At 43.8% G+C, this 22,429-nt stretch overlaps 1 protein-coding gene across 4 annotated transcripts; it reads right to left on the bottom strand.

Annotated features, from left to right (window-relative positions):
- Nucleotides 1-5,050: 5,050 nt before the first annotated feature.
- On the bottom strand, nt 5,051-21,603 carry LOC147898610 (transcription factor E2FB-like). 4 transcript variants are annotated; one of them, XM_087378890.1, is made up of 14 exons: nt 21,254-21,603; nt 9,074-9,248; nt 8,894-8,950; nt 8,683-8,768; nt 8,479-8,567; nt 8,286-8,340; nt 7,831-7,883; nt 7,672-7,722; nt 7,511-7,562; nt 7,249-7,314; nt 7,033-7,109; nt 6,118-6,340; nt 5,965-6,031; nt 5,051-5,848 (listed from the first exon to the last, which is right to left on the bottom strand). In XM_087378890.1, the coding sequence occupies exons 2-14, from the start codon at nt 9,246-9,248 to the stop codon at nt 5,721-5,723; spliced, it is 1,179 nt and encodes a 392-aa protein (XP_087235016.1). In that variant the 5' UTR covers nt 21,254-21,603; the 3' UTR covers nt 5,051-5,720. The 4 variants fall into 4 exon arrangements, with proteins under 4 accessions (XP_087235016.1, XP_087235018.1, XP_087235017.1 ...); XM_087378892.1 differs by having other exon boundaries at nt 8,479-8,561; nt 9,074-9,263; XM_087378891.1 differs by having other exon boundaries at nt 7,511-7,559; nt 9,074-9,263.
- Between the last annotated feature and the right edge of the window lie 826 nt (nt 21,604-22,429).

The raw sequence follows: 22,429 nt of genomic DNA on the forward strand, positions 1-22,429 counted from the left end.
TTGGCATTTTAGTAGTCTAATTTGCTCTTGCTTGTAGATTTTCTTTCTCTTGGCCATTAGTTGAACTTGGGCCAGAGTGTCTGAAGTTCTAGCCCTTTCTCCAATTCCTCTACCTCTTTCTTTAACTTGTCCGTTATTCAAGCTAGCTGCTCTATTTTTCTTGGATAGCTAGAGCAATTTCTGAGTGTTAGTGACAGCATCAACCCAACCTTGTGTAGACGCAGTTCTGATAAAAGAAAAGAATTCCAAATCTGGTGATTTCCTATTGCATAGAAGGTATCTTGAAAAGAGAAAATTTAGCTTTGAACCAAGAATTTCCTGTGTGTCCCAGTCCAAAATCAAGACTCATGTAAACGGGCTTGTGATCTAACAAAGCTAAAGAAGAGAAAGCCCTGAATTGTTTGTCAATAATAAGATCAAGTATGTAGACCCTATCTAGTCTCGCTTCCCTTATGAAAACCCCACATTGTGTGTTAGACCACTTGAATGTGCCAGTCTCACCAATGTCAATAAATTGAAGACTCTCTTTAAGGTCCTCCTAGTAGGAAACTTTCTAACCCCTTAAGACTAAGCCTTTCTTGAGCCATCCATCTTCCCATATTTCCAACATGTTAAAATCTCCTAAAACCACACAGTTACAGCCAAGGTCTTGGAGAGAATGCCAAGTGTATAGCCCCTATAGGAGCATACATAAACGCCATTGTGAAGGCAATTTTGTTATTATTGTAATCAAAATCCATCTGTGATTGACATCTTGTATGAAATTGGATACACTTGCTTGCTTGTTGATAGGAAAGTACACCTAAGGCTATGCCACCCCTGTCCTCTTCATGATTGGAGTAGAACCACGTTCTTCTTTTGTCACTAATTTTCAATTCTATTTTGTAATTTTAAACCAGTTACTTTAACTTCTTGAATTGCTGAAAAGGTAGGAGAGAGAAGATTCTCTTTTAGCCACCTACTTAGTTCCTGACTTCTTGTTAAGTCAGTAAGTCCACACACATTCAGTGTGAGGAAGGAGACTAGTTTACTTACCATTCTTGCTTTTTTGCTTTTAAGCCTTTGGGGGGGGATTTTTAAAGGAATCTCTTGACCTTTAACTTGGGAAATTCTTCTTTTCTTATGAACTATAGCATGAGGCTTGCCTTGGACTAAAAAATCGTTCTATTCCTTTAAGCCTTGACCTAGGAGTTTCTCTTTTGAATCCTTAGCCTCAAAATCACTCATGCTAGCATCTAATTACCTCATAATCAAACTCCTTAGACCAGCCTGGCTTAACTTCATCTTCATCCATAGCATTCTATTGAATCCATTTGTCTGTTTCTTGATCCACCAATGACTCAAAGGCATTGTTCATGGCAAGAGGGACTGTATTTATTGTGACTAAAGGGCCAACATTGGTAGCCTCCAAGCTTTGACTCTCCTTCCCTTTACCTGTTTCTGGAGAATTTGCAACCGGTTCCTGTTTGTTAAGGCCCTTGGCCTCCTTTGGCACCCATTTGGGTTTGGCAGGTTGGTGTACTTTTCCTCAGTTGGTTTATTCATGTTTCTTCTTAGTGGACAATTTTCACACTGTGAGAGGAGAGACCACATAAAAAGTAGGAGTTGGGTAGATTTTTATACGCAAGAGGCTGCTCCATGAAGATACCCCCATTTCTAGTAATAATGACCAAAGTATCAGGTAGGTCTTCCGCTACATCAAGTTTCACACACACCTGGGGATGACTCTTGGGCTTTATGAACTATTCCTTTTCTACCCCAATTACTTGCCCCAAGCTTCTACATAGGGTGGGAGCTTGATTTACCAATGAAAATCGAAGGTGTGGAAGTTCAACCCATATTGGGATGTAAGTGGATCTAGGATTTTCTAGGTTGAAGTCTTGAGACCAATACTCAAGATACAATGGTTGGTTTCTAATAATCCATAGGCTATGGTGAAGGGCATCGAAATCCATTTCTTTTTTTTCAAAAAGAAAGAAGTAGAAACATTTCCTTAGGAATCTGACACTAGTTACAACCAATCCCTTACGTATCTAGTTAGTCCTAAGCCAATTTTCTAGGAAGGCTGCAGGAGGTCTAGGACCTAGGAGGAATTTTATCAGTGCCTATGTAGACAACAAGTGAATGGATTTATCTAATTTGTCTTTTGTCAAGAAAAGCGACTACCTTACCTTTTGCAAATGTGCTTTCTTTATCCAAAGCATCTTTGCTCTCATGTTGAAATTTTCATGTATCTGTTGGTGGTTGATGGCGATCCAAAAAGTCGAGGGAGCCTCTTGGATTGGTTTTGTTGCTAGTGGCATTTACTCGTCATCCTGTGGAGGCTCTAGAGTACTAGTCCTCTCTACTTGGCAATTTGCTTCTTGTTCTAGCAGGGGATTCCTTTGGTATTATTGGTAGCAGAGCCAAGGGCTTGCTCCATTTTTTCTTCTTGCAAGATTTCATGTTTTGTTTTGGCTTAAGTTTAATATTCTTTTCAGTTCCTCTCTTGTCAGTGCATCTTTCTACATGCTCTGGCTTGTCGTTTCTTGGGTGCTCTTCAAAGGTACCTATTCCAAAGACGGAGAAGCGGAAGTCTGAGAAGTTTCTTCCAAACCTTGAGCTTCCACTGGTAGAGCTTGGATAACCTCATCCAAAAGGAGGGGTAAAGAAGCCTCCTTTGAACTCTTGTACCGTGCTCGAGATGGCTAGCCAAGTCGCTACTGCACTATCTTAAGAAGTGAAACTCGACAAAATATATCAAGCCTTGTTGGATGTAGGATATAGTGCCACAGAATCAAAAGAGGAAATGGAATGTCTAAGGTAAGAGGAGCTTGAGAAATGTGAAGAACGAAAGAATGCAAACTAGAGTGTCTTTCCTATATGTAAATCCTATTTTAAAATAAAGAAATATTTTTTGCTTTCTTAACTATATGTATGAATATTTTTGAAATCATTTATTTTAAGATGTATGAATATTTTTGAAAGCACATAATTTGAAAAGGGAGAAATATATCAAATCAATGATTTAACAACCTTCTAAATTTTTACATTTTCAAATTTTAGTCAACTTTTCAAACTTGGCACCCTTGGCACCCATCTTCTAAAAAGTTTTTTGCAAAAGCTAAATAGACCTTTGGTTAGAACTAAGATGAATCTCTTCGACCAGTAGCCCACAAATAGGGGACCACGATGTTCCTAAAATTAAAATCATCAATTAGTTCACAAACGGGGGGGGGGGGGGGAGGCGGAGGAGGGCGAATTGATAGTGGGGAGGGGATTAATTTGTGTGGTCGAGAAGCTTCCGCCAAAAGCTTCTCGCAAGCTTCTATGAAAAGCTTCCTGTAACCTGCCTATAAAGGTACCCGAGGCCCGACAGATGAGGGAGGAGAGTAGGGCCGTAGAGCGGATCGAGGTGAGGGGAGGAAGCAAAGCAAGGCGAGGCGAGGGAGTCGAAGTAGGGAGCAATTTAGGGAGCGAATTAAGTACAAGGTGAGGTTAATAAGCTTAGGTTAATAAAATAAAAGTGCGCCCTCACCCCTCAAAACAAATCTCTTGATGAGTGAGAATAACTTGAAATTTAGCTTCTATGAACAAAAGGCATGCTCACAATAGTTAAAAATTCACAAGAAAAAACATGCTGCTTGAAGAAGTATTGATAATCCAATTAAAAGAATTAAGAATGGAGCGCAGAACATTTATTTTCCTTGGTGGTTCTTCAAGAGGTGGATAACCATAGAACCCTATTACAAAGTCTCTATCACAAAAACTTGGCAAGTGTAGGCAAAAGACTTCTAGGACATTTATAAGATCTAATCTTTTGTTTCAAAGATTGACAAATCTGTTGGATGGGTTAACATACATTACTCCACTTGCTGTAAGCAGGGGGTATTGCATAATGGAGAAGCTACTTCAAGTTAAATGGCTACGGTTTGTGTTCGACTGGAGCTCCAAATACAGCATGGTGGCGTGCAATATAGAATGACAACTCTAGGAACTTGGAGACTCTTGCTTAGTGCTGCAAAAGAAACCCCAATGTTGCAGAGTGTTCCAAAAGGAACACAGTCCTCCCCTTAAATTGAATGAAGTCCCTATGCACACATTACTTTACTGCGATAAGGTTGGTTCAGCATTCAAGGCCATTTTTTAGAAAAGCTCTCTAAACTCTTTAATGAGAAAACATATTTAAACCCAAGTCAACATTATTTATTAGTTACCATCAGCCCAATAATTCAATCTGGAATATCACAAAGGATGTTGACCTGCACACTACTACTTTGATCTTAGAATTACGGAGTCTTTACATGGAAATGTCATAGAGTATGATCTAGTTTACAAAAATCAATACATTCACTGAATGAAACTGATAGCTTCTTCAATAGGATATATGGATGAAACATGGTCTTAGATAAGATATTCTTTAGAATGGTACAGGTCTTGCATAACTCTTCGACCTGATTTTTGTTGTAGTCAGCAACAACTTTATGGCAGTAAATGTCATTTTGCTACCAGAAGATAGTTTTAAATGTCTTCTTGTCAGCATCATTTTCCATCAGTAAAGCATCTATTTACACATGCATGCAGTCACACACAGGCACATGAGATAAGTCAAGCTTTCCTTCATCCAGTAGCTTCCCTCCACTCGTTTGTCCTTTAAAACGTGAATTACAAGTACGGGTTTCAATCTCCACACAAACATGCACACACATGCATGCAGTCACACACAGGCACGTGAGATAAGAAAAGCTTAGCTTATCCAACCTTATTCATGCTAAATAGCAGCTTCCCTCCACTAACTCATCCTTTAAAAAGTGAACTTACCAGTACGAGTCTCAACCACTCTTATATGTTCCAAGAGCAGATCCAACAGTAGCTCCTGAGATTATTAGAACGGATTTTGTACGTCTACCATGAACAGACAATAAAGCAAGAAAATTCCACATGGTGGCTTTGAAAAACTATAATGATGCTAATGAGAAGTTGGGGCTAGTAACATACATAAAACCAGCGTTCACACCAACCTGGCACTCTTAATATATTTTATTGCCAAGAACTTCATAGGTATCAACAATGGTTCTTCTTTATGAGACAGCACCTCTGATGCTCTGTAAATGTCTACTAAATCCTCATCCAAACTTCAAATTTGAGCCAGTCTCTCAGTTCAGAAGGGTTCAAATGACCAATGCTCATCTGGATTGGCATAGAAATGCATACTACTTTCATTTCTCAGTTTATACTCTCCTTGCAACCTCTACCTCAATTACTATCAGGAGACATTATGTCCTCGCAAATACGCACGATCCCTCAAGGTCATGTACTTACAGGCACAATCTTATGTGCAAGACAACCACCGGGACAAATGGCCAGCAAGTTAAAATACCAGGTGAACATTAAGCAAAAAAAGAATCACTAACATCCCCTAATCAGAGACCATATTGGGTGCCATAAGAATAGGATATACATGTTTCGAATTCTCTCTGAAGTGCATGGCAGTTATTTATTGCTAGCATTATCACTGCAATGGTGGATGCCTTTGGCACAGCATGTATGCACAAGAATTGTAGAAGTTGTTCCAGGGCAGTTACCATTTATAGCACACCTCATCAATTCCAATGGATTAGATGTGGAAGCACGTAACTTCACGCACTGACTAGCCAAGTCATAAGACACATTGTGACTCTTTAACACAGGGAGGGCCTGAACAATTTTCCTGAGCAATAAGAAGAAAAAGGCCCACCATTTCAACTCATCGAAACAACTTCAATGGCTGTACTTGGAGACGGGGTTTGAGGATGAGGTGAACTAACATCACTTATCCCAAATTCACTGGAGTTGAGCTTTACAACATCATCCCACAATGTGTTAGTAGCTTTGTTGGGTCAAGATCCACATCTGTTGCTATAACGTCAAATTTGAAAGCCCACATAAACATGCTATATCACCGAAAGCATAGATTGGTTTTAACAAAAAATAAAAGCAGGATACAATCACTTCTCCACATGTCAGTGATGCCAACACCCACGTCAGAAAGGAGCCAGTAGTCGAGATTGGCCTGCAACAGTAAACATCAACACCGTCAACTGAGGCATACTTTATTTTTAATTTTTTAAATCCCAACATCAAGATATGAGCTCTTACATTTATATCGGATGGGGCAATCTTCATAATGCCAGCCACGAAGTCCTGAGGACTAGCAGCTTCAGTGCCTAATGATAGTCCCCCATGGCTTGTCTCTGTCATGTGCTCAGCTTCTTGAAGCACTGGGGTAGAGCTATTCACTGGAGAGGGGTGAGCTATCGTGTGGACCATCTCCATTGGCACTCCTGTGTCATTCATCTGCTCAAATTTTCCTTCATAGCGACTGCCATAAGATAGAAAGACCACCCAAAACAAAAAACTATATCAATATATTTGAATACCATGTATATATTAACGTCTTCAACGCCAGTAAGTATTGTTACCCAACTACCTCCTTTGGCATCTTTGTACCATTTACCTCCTACTTCTGTTCATTGTGACTGGCATAGGCAGAATTGTGAAACTGAACTAGCAACAAATTTTGAAAGCAGAAATCTCCTAGTTCGCATTTTAGAACGCTCAAAAAAACAAATGAATAACAAAATTAACAATGTCAAGTCTAAAAGAAAGGGAAAACAGCAACTGCCTATGTGGCTTCTCCTAGACACCCACATGATGCACCCTCCTGCTGCTTCTGTACCTTTTTCTTGCTGCTTTTCACCTTGGCCTTCTCTTCCCCATCTGGGGCAACAAATTCCTTTAGGAGATGGTAACAATAGTGATAAGATCAATTAATTTTACATTTTTACTTCTTTCTCTCGTCCTCTTGTTGCAGTCACATCATTCTAGGAAACAGTGACACTAGTTCAAGCTAAAAACCTGAATCCTCCTCCCACCTCCTTTTGCAGCACAGCACAGACAATGGACAAAAGGACCAGCTTATTGGTGAGTTTTTATGAGCACACACACATACAGCAAACCCAAAACCTACTTCATTCATGATTGAAAGTTGCAAAGACAGATAGTAGAATATACCTGACAAGATAGACATCAATAGGCCCTCTTGTACTTCGCAAGAGTATCTGGTAATGTCGTTGTGGGTACTCCACAGCCTGCAATGATGTGAGAGTGTAACCATTGAATTATGCATTAGCAGGCAAAAGACCCTTCCAATGCACAATCTGTTCATCACAAAAGAGGCTTTAAACATGAGCATACCCAGACAAAAGTTTCAACAAAACTATGGCATACCTCATCTGGATCAGGGACTTCCAGCGTAGTCCCCTGTGGAGCCTTCACAGCTATCAAAGTCTCGTTCTGAACTATAAAACAGCATGATTAGCATAGCAGCATTTGGTTGACACACTTGCATAACACCCTAATGCATTCTTCTTTTGAGCTGCTACGAAAAGAAAATCATAAGTATATTACATAGGAACCCTTTTTCTTATAGACCATATCAATCTCAGAGACTTGATGCAGCAAGTGTGTCCTAGGATTTTGATTTAGTCACCTGAAAACAAGGTAAATTTTTAATGTCTTCCTCGGTGACATAAAGCCATCTGCTGGGTGAATCCAAAAGTCAAGTACAAACTTTACTGGACCAAAAAATGGTAGATATTTTCATATAGTTACGACTCCAGAAAAAGGAAAGACAATAGGCCTGGAGGATACTGTTTGCTGGTTTCTTCTTCACTCAAATTTTTTAACCTCTCCCGCATTCTTCTGTGGCGGCATCCCCAGGTGTTAGAGCAGTACTACAAAAGACAATGGAGGAAATAGAAGTACAACCTTAATGAGTGAACTCGTGATGCCAAAAGCAACATATCTCACCCTATGCAATTATCCAACCTTGTTTCTTCCATACATAAATCTTCCACTTCTGCCTGCAACCATGAATTGAAAGGAACCATTTTGGAAAGGTTCTATCAGAATTACACCCCATAAAATTTGCGTACCATTACAACCTAGGGGTATTCCCAGATAATTTACACCAAGACATTGGAAGGATATTCCACTGAGCATGAGCATGTGCACGATAATTTCCAGAGCATTGCAGTTTTCCCCAGTGGAATATTTTGTCTGGGCTCTGCCTCAAAACTTTAATTGACGGAAAACTTTGTGTTGCTTTTATGTTATAGAGCTAGAAACCTATTCATTACCAAGAGCCCCCAGCTGAAGTTAAGCAAGAAAGTTGTTTGCATGACACTGGCAAACATTCCTTATTGAAATCATGGGTCAAAACAACTTAAAATCCCTCATGACACAAAAAGGTGAAAAAGCCTCACCTGCAGCAAAGCTGCTTCATCCATAGCGTCTCCTGGTTTTGACGCACCCAAGCCTCTGTATGGGAGTGAAGTAAAGCATACATTATATCTCTAAGACCTCAATGTGAACCATGCAAGAAGGCAAACACACTTATTTTGACAATTGATAAAACACAGCAAGAGGAACCAAGACTACAAGGAGCAAGGACATTACTTCCAGTGAATCCTGTTCTTCAATCTTTTCTCAATCAATCCGATTCCTTCAAGAACATTTGTAATATCATAAATTCTACGCTTCTGCACCTGACATAGCAAGGTTGAAAATTGAGGGTTTTATCTTCAGGGGCAATAAACAAAAAATGGACATGGCAAAGAATGCCATCTCAAAAAGTATATCGGAGCAACAGTACAATCCTACATGCAGGGTGTCAGCAGCTTTGTTCAAATCAAGAACTCCATCTTCTGCTTGCTTGAGTAAGTTTATAAACTTTTTGGTCAGCAAACCTGATGAAAAGAATCATCTCAGGCACATGCAAAGATCACGAAGAAAAACACATTAAAAACTGAAGCCTTTCAGTTTAGAGTATTTGCATGTGCAAAGTCCAGAACAATGTTAAAGCTATAATTACCAAGAGAGCTGTCATAGCGACATGTGCTAGCAGTAGGTGCATGTATAGAAGGTGATCCTGTACATAAAACATATAGTGGTAAATATCAGTGTCCTGATTATCAAATAAAGGTTAATGAACGGATGCAATGTGGTTCAACTTTGAAGTCATCAGAATCAAGCTCCTGAGGCTGAACCTCACCTCTTTTTGACTCAGGCGTGTGGGGTGCAGTTCTCATGTGCCTTGAAAACTTTGGACCACATATGCTTTGCCCCCCTGGCCCTGAGCCAGGGGTGGTCAGTGGACTAATACCTGCCTTGGCAAACCCTTGACCTAATGGCCACTGATAAGGTTCCATCTTATGATCTTCATCCATCTTCAGTAATTTTAACTGCATGCATGTGAAAATTTGTCAGGCAAATCGCCATAGAAACTCCACAATTAATCTTTACTCCGTAAAGTCTAGAAATTTTGGTGACCGAAATTGATCAAGCAGGTAAAAAACAACGAGATATTCATTACCCTGCTTGTTAGCATCAGAAGCATCAATCTGCTATCAGATGAACAAAAACTATGGCCCTGAACCACTCAAAAATGATCCATGCATGCGCATTTCTATTTCCTCTCATTAAGTAACATTTTTTGTGCACATGCTTTACTGATAGAGTGAGTTCTTTTTACAAGACTTCACAAACTGACCGGTCATCTACTTCAGCAAAGCATATGCATAAATCATCATCAGCATTACATCCTCTTTGCTATGATGGTGGCACCTTACATGTATGGCAGCACAACTGACACTTTTAAACACTCAGCCAATCACCGTAGGTATCAAGATGCTACAAGCTATTGCATTCGGTTTATCCAATGCACTGGAAATTACAAGTCTATCAACTATTCGTAGACTTTTCAGTCTACTGAGCGTGTCTCCCTCTACCTGATCATAGATTCACCTTCATATTGACCTTTGGGGCAAACTTTGGTCTGTTTGGCAATGATACTTGACCTAACAAGAACAGAGCGAATCGCATATGATACCTTGTACGTTGAGTGATCTACAAAACCACTTATCCTTTTGAATGTTTAACCTAGCTAATCAAATAAGTACCTAATCACACATATCCACCTGAGATAGATCAGGTTGAGATCTGCCTGTTTGTGGAAATTTGAAGTTAATATGAGTTTTCAGCCCAAATTATGAGCCTAGAAAGCCTAGGTGTTCTAGGCCTTGTTTGATTATTCATATGCATAGGTAGGAGTTGTCTTTTTTTTTCCTTTTTTTTGGTTTTGGGGGGGGGGGGGGGGGGGGAAGGGAGGGGGTGGTGTGGGGGGGCGGGGGGTTGCACAGGTGTAATCTAGGCAGAACACCTGCATTGGGTTCTAAAATTGTCCCTAAAGCATTGGTGGAATACCTGCATTAGGTTGGCTTAATTCAATCACAAATTAATTCTAACTAGTTAATTGAAGTGTAACATGCGGGGACTAGCTGTGCAGAAATTAGATGAACATAAAGGAAAAACTCAAGCATGAAAGACACCAGAGATCTACCTAACTATAGTGCACTGCTTTATTTATAAATGATTGCCAAATTGGCATACAAAGCTGCGCTGAGACCACTCCCCTGACTGTGACATGCAGGACATGGAGCTATGCTGCAGAAATAGGACACCCAAACCTCGCCCATAGGATGGCTGAAAGGGGCTGCTGGAGGCTGCGGCTGAGTGCTGAAATGAGGGGCAAAGCCCTCTTTATATAGGGGCTGGAAGGGCCTCTTTTGGCCGACCCAACCAGCCCCAAATGGCTGACCAGCCAGTCAGCTGGTTGGCTGGTCGGACTGTTTGATCTGCCCTAGGGGCCAACCTGGAGGGGGTTGAGGCTTCCTATAAAAGGAAGCCTCCAGGCTCCCCTAGCCCACTTGCTACACCTGGTGCTGCCCTTTGGGAGCTCCAAAACTTGCCAAATATGCTGCTATTTGCTGACCAGGCAGCCAATTGTCACTGCAACCTAGGCTTGACCTTTGGTGCATGTGACACTCCCCTCTTTTGAACTTGTTGCTAGGTGGATACCTCGCAACGCTTTGCGCTGGCAACCCGACCTACTCTGCCGTGGCTCATGACTCTGTGAATTGGAATTGGACCCCCCGTAGCTCATGCCTAACTCGTCCCTAGACTAGGGCTCACAATGGGGTCACAGCATACAACAAATGGGTCAAACTGTGTCACAATGCTTCCTCGTGTAGGGGTGCATGTGGCATTCCCTCTTGCTTAACTTCTGAATGATGGTAGCTACTGAGGGATTGAGTGAATCTGCTAAATGAATGTGATCATGATCACCACCAACTGCAGCTCGAAACTTGACTACCCTCCCAAAGCACTGGGGAATAACAATCTGGCACTGGGATTAATCACATACCGCTCCAAGAGGCTGAGGAGCTACTGCTCTGTTATGATAATACAGCGGCTCAAAAAAAACTCCTCAAAACCGGTCCTGTAGCAAAGACTAGAAGCCGACCTTCCCACCACACTACTACTCCAAACTCCTTGATCCATGGGTGGTATGGCACTCGGATAGGCTTCTGGAAATATGAGCTGCATGCTGTCGCCGTGATCTGATGAGGACTGATTGGGCTGCTGATGCGGAGGCACAACACACTGGACAACTAATGGCATGAAACTGGCTACCAATTGTTGGCATGCACCCTCCCCACTACGGAAGATCCACCCACAGAAATGCTTGTGCTACTCCATGAACTGTTTGGGGATGACAAAGCCATTGAGGCTAGGCAACCAAAACTGAAAACCTGGAAACTCCAGAATACTCACATGCACTCCTAGACACTGTGGTACCGTTGTTTGCATGACTGTGGTGAGGGAAAGCTGGAATGCCCCTGCCTCCTCTACTTGGGTGATAACTACTGAGGGTAAACACTCTGCCACCCTCCTAGAGTCTGGAACTGTGTATGTGAATGTCTCTCGAAGAACCTGAGTGATGTCGGGGGCTGGTGAAATTATAGCTGACTCTCTGAGAAACTCCGCAAGAGTGGAATTGTGGATGTCTCCCCAAGGAGCCGAGGGGCGATTGGCACTACAAAGCACCCCTCCAAGGAGTAGACTGTACTGCTCCCCGAAGGAACAGAGGAGCTGCTAGGCAATGAATCTCCTGAATGGGATGCTACCTGAAAGGCCGGTGAGATGCCTAGGACTATAGAGAACACCACGATTATAATGATTGACTGATATGTCTCTCAAAGGAACTAAGAGATAGATGGCATAGTTTCTTCCTGAACTGAACCTATCCCCCAGAAGGACTAAGACTGATGAGCACGCCTCTGATGAATCAATCGAACTACTGTCATCACCAAGGGAACTGCCAGTGTAGACACTGGTCACTGCTACTGCAGGTGGCTCGGGATTTGATGAAGAGGGAGCTATATGACTAGCCTCCCAAAGTGAAGGACACGATAATGGGAATGCGTCGTCAATCTCTCTGCTGATTGATATTGCAACTCTTGCCTCCCTAAAGAACTGAGGAAAGGGAGCTTCGGAGGGAACTCAATGACGGACTGCCGAGGAATCATCAAACTCTGTCTCGCTGATAGCTACACCTACTACTGCAGCTATGAGGGTATTCCCTCCTGCTAGGCCTGACAATAATCTGGCAAACTCTTGAGACGCTCTCTCCACTTGAGCCTCATGATCAATGGGACTGGAAAATGAACCCACTAGTCTTGAACACTCCTAATGAGAAGATGAAATGTGAGTCATGCTTGATGTGACCAACTAAGCTCTGAGGGTGGAAGCCCATAGAAAATGATCGTAGCTAATGAAGAGGCTTGATAGGTGGAAGACCCATCACACCTATCTACAGCATCTAGAGTGTCCCCTTGGGTGGAAGCGCCAACAGAACTAATTATGGGGAATAGACAACACCCTCGGGTCGTGGACCCATCTATGGCAATTGCTGATGGGTCTGAGATGTCTCCAAGGTGGAAGACCCATCACTCATCGCTGTCAAAACCATCTTCTCCTCCGCTAAAGCTGATCCAGTTGACTAAGCCCCCGAGGTGGAAGACCCAGAGGAACCAACTGGACATGATAAAGCTGCAAGACGAGTAAAAGACCCATTCACATACTGCACAAACTGAATGATCCCCTCAGATGGGAACCCCAAGAGAATAAGTTGCTGAAGCTGGATGATCCCCATGGGTGGTAGACCCTAGAGGCTCATCATTTGGACGTGCTGACTAAGTAGAGCTGGCCCCAAGGATGGAAGAGCCCTAAGAACTGGCTGTGGAGGTGGTTGCAATAACCCCATGGGTGGAACACCTTAAGGAACTGCATGTAGCTACTGTGGAAACTAAATGGTCCCCCGGGCTGATAGACCCAAGGGAAGCCACTGTATAAGCTGATGTAGAATAGTCCGTTGAACTGTGCTCGAAGATGAAAGACTCCTGGGCAGATAGAGGATGGCTTGTTGATAAGGAACTGCTTGTGGTGGGTACTGCAAAAGAATAGTCCACCATATTATGCTCTAGGGTGGAAGACCCTTGAGCGGATGATGGACTCACACTAACTACGGATGGGGAAGTTGTAAAAGTAGATGCTCTCGGTCTCGTCTACGCTGGACCTCGTATGTTGTCAAGTCAACACGACGTCTGGATCAATGCACGGCTGCCTCAAGGCATCCCTATTCCAATAGAAACCGGAACGATGCATAGTCAAGGAAGGGAGGGAGAGGATAATGGAGTATGGTACTACCACTACTCCCAGGTAGGGGCAAAATTACAAAATTTCCCAAGCATGCTTCTCCTCTGCTTTGCTACCAGCACTCCCTTCAAACTACTTCAGATCAAAAGGAACCATACTGCTCCGATACCAATGTAACATGCGAGGACTAGCTGTGCAAAAATTAGATGAACATACAAGGAAGAACTCAAGCATGAAAGACACCAGAGATCTACAGGAAAAACTAAGCAACTCCTCCTTGATCTAGTTGGAACTGTGTATCTTGATGGTACTAACTGAAATGAGTGTATTTGGGGCAGATTTGTGCCAAACTATACGCTAAATATGGACTACTGCCGCAAGCTGATACAGTGTACACTACTTTATTTCTACATGATTGCCAAATCAGCATACAAAACTACGCTGAGACCACTCCCCTAACTACGACATGCAGGAGATGGAGCTATGCTGTGGAAAAAAAACACCCAAATCTCACCCATAGGATGGTTGAAAGGGGCAGCTCGAGGCTGGGATTGAGTGCTAATGAGCGGCAAATCCCTCTTTCTATAGGGGCTGAAAGGGCCTCTTTTGGCCGACCCAACCAGCCCTAATTGGCCGACCAGCCAAAAGGGTTGGCTGGGCTGGTCGGACTGTTTGATCAGCCTTAGGGGCCAACCTGGAGGGGGTTGAGGCTGCCTATAAAAGGCACCGTCCCCCAGCCCACTTACTATACCTGGTGCTGCCCTTTGGGATCCCCCAAACTTGCCAAATATGCAGTGATTTGCTCACCAGGAAGCCAATTGTCACTGTGACCTGGGCTTAACCCTAGAGCATGTGGCATTCCCCTCTTCTGAACTTGTTGCTAGGTGGATACCTCGCAATGCTTTGCCCTGGCGACCCGAACTACTCCGCCGTGGCTTGTGACTTTGGGAATTGGGAATGGACCCCCGTAGCTCATGCCTAACTCGTCCCTAGACAAGGGCTCACAACAGGGTCACAGCATACGAAAAATGGGTCAGACTGTGTGTCACAATGGTCCCTAGTGTAGGGGTGCATATGACATGAGGTTTTGTTAAACATGTTTTAGCTTTTTAGGTTTTTTATTTATTCAAAGCTTTGGACTTTGTAACTATATGCTTTCTACTTTCTAATTGTGTGTGGATTTTTAGCTTAGTCTATTTCCTTTCTCCCAAGAGTCTTCTTGCACAACGACGACTTTGCTAGAGCCATCTAATCACTCCCACCAGCCCATCTTGCTTCTATCAGTCTCATAAAGCCTTCTAGGCCCTTCTAGATGCCCCAGATCCTTTCTTCTCTACCTATTATTAGAGCCTGTTTGTGCACCTCTCACATGCATCTAGAGCCCCAAATCATCAATGTCCAGTTGTTGTCAGTGTGCTTCTAGAACAGCAATTTGAATTCCAGACAGTTGGAATCCAACTCTCACTGCTTTGCTGAACCCAGAATTGGAGTATCTGGCACCTATTTCCAAACTCCTGTCACAATTTCAAAATCTTCGGGAAGCCAACAAGGGTCTTTCTTGCGACGACTTTGGCTCAGCCATATAGCTTTGACTCAAGTCTTGCATCCTTGGCTGCTACAAAATCATAGGCAACAAAAGCTGACAATTTACAGTTTTGAGGGCACAAAACATATATTGAGCTCACTTTTGCAATTCTCAGGGCACCGGGCAAAGATTGGTTTGACGTTTGTGAACAGGGTTGGCTCCAGGAAAATTGTGACTTGCTCTAGGGACTCTCTAGCAGTTACAATATTATAAGGGATCGCCTGGGACAATACTCTTGCTGCGATTTGAAAGTGGGCTGAGTTTTGATTGACATATTTCTACATCAGATCGTTGGATAGTGGTGCTTTTGACAGTGAACATTGTTGTTTGCAACTTTTTGTGGGCAACATTGAACGGATTGCCCTATGTTAGCCTGTAATTGCTGAGTCATTATTTTTTCGTTAAGGCATCTTCTAATACTGTGATTCTACCGAACACTGTAGGGACCATAGGGCACGACACCTGCTATGTCACACAAACTCCCAACTCAACACGATCCACCCGTGAAGCTCGTCTACCGGTCTTCCCTCATGGACCCATCCAGCATAGCAGCTCTCATGCGAGCATTTAGGGAGCAAGATCGCCTTCTTGAGCAGGATCGGCACCTCCAGCTCTTGCATGAGCAGGATACAAAGACAAAGGAGGATTTGTTGGAACAGAAACGCCTTGAGACGGCCACGCATCAGGCCAAACGTTGTGCCAACATCGGGCCAAATGTTGTGCCAACTTGGCAACATTAGGTACTGTGAAGGCGAGACCGAGAGAGATGCTTTTATAACATCAGCAATTTCTCGCAGCCTGCTCACAGTTCCTCTCCCGATCAGCAGCTACTAGTGTGAGTCCATCATCCGCTCAGGGATCTTCCACCTAGAGCACACTGTAGTGGACTATCCTTCTGCGATACCCATAGACAATTCTTCATCTACTCAAGAATCTTCCATCTCAGAGCACAGTTCAGTGGACTATTCTGCAACAGTTCAGACATTGGGGACCATTTAGTTTCCACATTAGTTGTCATGCAGTTCCTCAGGCACCTCCACCCATAGGGTTCTTCAACCATTTCCACAGCCAACTCTCAAGGGTCTTCCATCCTTGGGGCCAACTCCACTCAATTGACAAGCCAAAATGATGAGTCTCTTGGGTCTACCACCCATAGGGATCATCTAGTTTCAACAGCCTATTCTATTGGAGTTCCACTAGAGGGGATCATTCAGTCAATACAATTAGTTCGGATGGGTTTTCTGCTCGTCCAGCAACTTCCGGTGGGTCTTCCACGCAAGGAGCTCAGTCAGCTAGATCAGATTTATCAGGGGAGCGTACATTTTTCACAGTCTTGTGTGATGGGTCTTCCATCCTCAGAGACATCTTAGACCATTCAGCAGTTGCAGTAAATGAACCTCTTGGGTCCACCACCCCTGAGGGGGTTGCCTAGTTCCCACAGTGAGTTCTCTTGGGGCTTCCACCAAGGGGAATACCCTAGACTCAGCAGATGGGTGTAATGGGTCTTCCACCCATCATGCCTCTTCATCAGCTGTAGTCATTCCTATGGGTCTTCCTCCCTTGGAGGTCAATTGGCCACATTGGCTTTCGTCGAGATGCCTCACCTTTCACTATCTCATCAAGAGTGTTCAAGACTAGTGGGCTCAGTTTCCAGCCTTGACGCTTAGCAGGAGGGGGCGTCTCAACAATCTGCCAGACCAGTTTCAGGCCTAGCTGGAGGAAGTACCCTCGCAGCTTGAGTAGCAGGTGTAGCTATCCGCAGTATCGAGATTGACGATTTCTCAGGAGTCATTGTTCTTCATCTTTTAGACGAGTATCCATTCCTTCCATCTCTCCGTTCTTTGGAGATGCAGCCTCTCAGTTCTTTGGAGATGTTGCTACTTCATTCAAGGTATACTCAGTCGTCCCATACGTCTCAATCCTTTAAAGCAACATCCCACTTAGTAGATTCAGTAGAGGGGTGCTCAGCAGCTCTTCCATTCCTACGGGCAACATTCTCTTAAGTCATAGAGGAATGCTTATCAGTCCCCGCCATCTCAGTCCCATTGGGACACAGCCACAATTTCAGCAACTCTCGACATCACTGAAGTTCTTCGGGAGACATTTACATCCACAGTTCCAAGTTCCAAGAGGGTGACACAGCTCTTACCCTCGAGCAATTATCACTCCAGCAAAGGAGGAAAGTGTATACCAACTTTCTCTCACATATGTCATGCAGACAGCAATACCTCAACTTCCAAGAGTGCATGTGAATATTCTGAAGTTTCTTGGCTTTCAAGTTTGAATTTTGGTTGTCTAGCCTCAGTGGCTTCGCCATCACCTCAGCAGTTCCAGGAGTATCACCAGCAAGTCTCTGTGGGTGGTTCTTCCGCAAGGGTGAGGGTGCATGCCAGTAGTTGGTAGCTAGTTTTCATGCCATTAGCCTCCCGAAGTGTAGTGCCTCCGTATGGGCAACCCAATCAGTCCTCAGGAGTTCACGAGGACAACATGCAATTCATATTTTCAGGTGCCTATCTGAGTGCCATACCACCCTAGATCAGGATTTCGCAGTAATCGCATGGTGGGATAACTGGCCACAGCAATTTGACTTCCAATCTTCGTGGCAGTACCAGTTCTCAAGAGTTTTTATTGAGCTGACATGCTCTCATAGCAGAGGACTCGTTGCTCCGCCATTTCGAGCAGTGTCAGATCAGTCCCATTGCCAAACTATTATTCACCATTTCTTTCGGAGGACAGTCAAGTTTTGAGCAACAGTTGGTGGTCATCATAATCAATTTCACTTGGTGAATTCACTCAATCCCTTAGCAGCTATCATCATCTTGAATTTAAGTAGGAGGGAATGTCACATGCACCCCTGCACTAGGGTGCATTGTGATACATAGTCTCACCCAAGATCTTTTGTCATATGCCGCGACCCCTTGGTGAGCCCTATTCCAAGGGCGAGTCAGACACAAGCTACGTGGGTCCATTCCTATTCTCTAAAGTCATAGGCCACAAAGGAGCAGTTCAGGCCGCCAAGACAAAACATTGCACGGTATCCACCTAGCAACAAGTTCAGAAGAGGGGATTGTCACATGCACCACAGTCAACCCCTGGTTGCAGTAACAAAACTGGCTGCCTTGTCAGCAAATTGCAGCATCTGTTAACCTATCCATCCAAATGCTAGTAACAAAACTGTTAACCCATAGGTTCTCTTTTGATTTGCAGGTTATAGTGTCAAACTAATGGTCTAAGACTAGCATTTGTCGAGGTCCTTGATGAGGGGTACAAAAGAACTAGGGAGTCCTTGAGCTTTTCTCTATGCACGGAAATGCTAAGCTATGTTTATGTTTATCTTTATGGCAACTGATGAACATAACAATGTGAGTGAGTCCTATAGAGGGGTTACAAAAGAGGCACATTAGGGAAGTGCATAACAGAGGACACTTTTCAAGGTGCCAAGTGAGCTTTCTAGGGTCAAGGGGTCAACACGGAGGGAAGGAAAATACATCTTACACAAGCTACTTATAAGTCAACCTCCTCGTGTGTGTTGAAATTGCCCTTGTGCACTGTTGGGTGATGGAGGCCTACAAAATTGAGTCTTAACAATATTGAGGCTTGCGCCCAGCATTCTCGGCCATATACTTCCCTTTCTTCTTTCCCTCCTTAATCCTTATTCCACCTTTAAAAAACTTGTGTTGGAAGAGTCGCACACTTTTTCTTTGGCAGTGCGTGTTAGGCTCAATAGACATGGTAAAGTAAAACAGGATTTTTTTGAAAACCAGTATGGAAGGATGTGGTTGACTTTGTTGAAAAATGCATATCTCTTCAACAAAATAGAGTGGATAACCTAATTCATTTCCCTTGTAAAGGCTCATCAAGGCACAAGCAAGGATGAAGCCATATGCCAAAGCCAATAAGCTAAAGGAGGAGGAGAGGAGCTCTATCCTTGTCTAAGCATTAGCATGTCTCCTTGAAGAATAGTACTAATGCTCAGGTTGCACACAGACTTTATGGACCATATAGAGTCAAGAGGCAGGTTCGTAAACCTGCCTGAGACTTGGCCCTGGCAATGACCACTACAGTAGTGTATATTTATCTTTTGTATTGAAATAGCAAATAATTATGTCTGTGATCCCCATCATTGTGCATCAACCAATCAGTAGTCCATCAGCTCATTATGCCAGTACTAGCCCATCGGTAAAATATTTGGATTAATTTTACCGCAGCAAGCACTACATGCAGCCCTTGTCGAGCAATTGCACAAGGAGAAGGATCTCTGAAAGCAACAAGCTTACATTCAAAGATGCCCCCAGTATGCTGTCTTTCCTTCCAGCCTGAGGAACTCCTCCCAGTTTTCATGTAATGCTTACTCCTACTTCAACCATCCCATTGATTTGGACTTTCTAATCCTTAGCTGTCATCTGCGTGGTAGTGGTATGATTTCTTGCAGCACAATTGGAATCTGCTTTCTAAGGCATGCACACCCCATTGTACCACCTATAGCTGTGAAAAACTGTAGGACAGCGGCTGCTCCAGCAGATAATTTGGAACGATAAGCATACGTTTTGGGCTCTTTCCCCCACCTAAACTCAGAAAGCTTTTTGCACTGCATGGCATTGGAAATACTCTACCTCTGAGCCATCAAATTAGAAGCTACACAAGGCCCTAAAACGTGCACAGACTTTCAGTTCGTCTCCTAGCCCTTTTTCTCTAATCCTTGACAGAATCCTCGTGTGTCAAGTCAATCAATGGCATATGTATTGATCAAGAATGAAGGGAGATACAAACGTTCCATATCTCTTGTTCAGATCATTTACAAATACATATGGTGGCAAATCACTGTGACAGCATTATCACAAATGCCCCACGCTCTCCATTGAACTTGGCCAGCCTTATTCCTAAATTCCAACCAAGGACCTATAGCATACCAGTAAGACCACAACAGGTGCATACATAATCTGAAAATTTAGAGCAGTTCTCACAGTTGGTTGTGCACAGATAATTGAAGCTGGAGATTGACCCAGCAAAATTTTATAGGCAATTGAACTGTTTGTGTTGCAAATTGCAATACAGTTGCCCGGAAACTACCAATATTTTTGCAAGCTCCATGAAAAGGCATTACAAATGTATTTACTTGGAGGCAAAATCCAGGCACTTTAGTAGTCTGAAGCTAACAATAAACAGATGAGAATTCGTGCAGTATTTAAAGTTTTCTTTAGCTGAAAGACGAATCAAGACACCTTTAGTAGTTCGTAGCAAAATTGAGATACCCTATAGTCCAGTCAAATGATATCTTAAGTAATACTCACTGCGTGCTAGAGCTCTTCTAGAGTTGGAATCAAAATCGAAGTGTCTTAGACGCCAATTGAATGATATCAATTAATATTCACCAAGAAAATTGTGATGAATGCCATCCTCGAAGTAATCACAGGTAAATATTTTTTATATCATAGTCACAGACGTGCAAGTAATAATACTGACTGCTTGTAAAAACACCTATATGAGGGCGTGGACAGCTACCCTTTTATCGTGTCCCTGAAGCACAGCACGGAAAGTTTGCCCTGGCCCCTCAGTATCAAGGCCCCAATGTTATACCCTAGAAATAAAGGCTCTACAGATGTTCGTCATTCGATGATCATATCACTAAGGATAATTTGTAACTCTTACCTGGAAGCAGAAACTAGTAAATGCCCAACACGAGCAGATGCCTGAATGAATTGAAAATCCTCTAACTTTAGTAACATTTTCAAAAACCGTAAACAGTTCGTTCATACAAGCAACGTCTGATTGGCATCACGAATTTAATTGGATTCACTCCAAATACAACATTTGTCTTGAGTGAAATGACTCATCAATAATACTGTCGTGATAATTGAATCGTATCCTTAGCTAATGAAACTGTGTAGCATGGAAATCAGTAAGCTGGCGATCAAGTTGTAAATGTTGACTTTGTTGAACTGTGCCGAAAATGTAAAATTAGGACTCACTGAACCAGACCTTGTACCCAACTCATTCAGGGTGAGGGTAAGGTCTAGTTTGCAAAAAGCTCGAGGGTGAGTAGCAGAAGAACGGACACCAGAATTACGAAGACAAGGAAGTCCCACATACTAACGATGATGTGGTAAGAAAGATCTCAGCATCATGCCGGTTGCCCGCTGCCGCCCCCACTCCGAGGAGCCCAAATGCCTCGCGCAGGGAAACGATACCTCGCGTGGGGTGAGACGAAGCAAAGAGAGTGAGGTCCACTCCGTACGGGCAGGGAACGTCTCAGCAAGTGATGGGTAGAGCCACCATTTTGCACCACAAACTGGGTCATCGGGAGGTGCAACTGGAGGTTCCAATTGAGCCGAAATGCGGCCACATGAGGTGAAGAGAGGGGGAGCTGAGGGCGGATGTGCTAAGGGGAGAGGCGAAACGGAATATATGGGGAGATGGGCAGGGCAATTGGGAAGGGGGAAGGAGAGGGGGGGGGGGGGGGGGCGGGGGGCGGAAGATGGGGGGGAGAGACAAAGTGGGCAGGGGAAGGGGAAGGGGAAGAGGGGGAGGGGAAGGGGAAGGGGAAGCAGGGGAAGGGGAAGGGGAAGGGGGAGAACCCAGAAATGGCAGAGCTGAGAGCAAGCGAAGGAAGAATTGGGGAGCAGAGGAAGAGGCAAGAAAGGATGAGGAAGAAGGTGCTTTGGCTCTGCTGTGTTTGGCAAGCTCGGCTATGGCGGAGCGCTGTTCGTCGCAAGCTCGGCTATGGCGGAGACGAAGCAAACAGAGAGCCAAAAATTCCCGGGCTTCCCCCCGCACCCCCTCCAGGTCAGCTCCTTCGTCACCTCCACCCCTCCACTTGTCGTCCACGTCATCCCTCGCCCCTGTCTCCCCACCCTGTCCCTTCGGGTCCGCCCGCCTTTTCCCTCTCTTATCCCGCCACGTCATCGCCCTCCCTCCACGTGGCCGCCACCTCACCCGACCCCTTTTTCGCTCCTCCATTCTTCGCGTGTTTGAAAGTTTGCGTCTCGCGCCTCTTCTCCGAAAAAAAAAATTTGGACAAAATATTTAAAAATCTATTGCGCTCTCTCTTTTTCTTTTTCTTTTTTTTCGAGATTTGTATTCATTAGGCACCTTTCTTTTTATTTTCTTATTTTTATTTCTTATTCTCTTCCTTTCTTAGTTATCGAGACTCTGTTTCTCCCTCCTCCTCACGCTTCGCTTTCTTAACCCACCGACCCTTCTCACTTCACTCCCCCCGAGGATTGGCATTTCACACACTCTAATAGACCTTTCGTTCTCGACCTATTT

Source organism: Dipteris shenzhenensis, chromosome 9 (genome assembly GCF_047967505.1).
Source record: "Dipteris shenzhenensis isolate YYH24624 ecotype China chromosome 9, Dip_SZ_1.0, whole genome shotgun sequence".
In the NCBI taxonomy this organism is placed as follows: domain Eukaryota; kingdom Viridiplantae; phylum Streptophyta; class Polypodiopsida; order Gleicheniales; family Dipteridaceae; genus Dipteris; species Dipteris shenzhenensis.

Bases quoted from the DNA above. Each gene is read 5' to 3' on its own strand.
- LOC147898610 (XM_087378890.1), bottom strand. From the start codon at position 9,248: ATGGATGAAGATCATAAGATGGAACCTTATCAGTGGCCATTAGGTCAA. The intron at 7,563-7,671 runs GTATCCTCCAGG...GGATTCACCCAG, and splicing joins GAAGAAGAAACCAGCAAACA to CAGATGGCTTTATGTCACCG. The intron at 6,032-6,117 runs GTAAGAGCTCAT...TTACTGTTGCAG, and splicing joins TTGCCCCATCCGATATAAAT to GCCAATCTCGACTACTGGCT.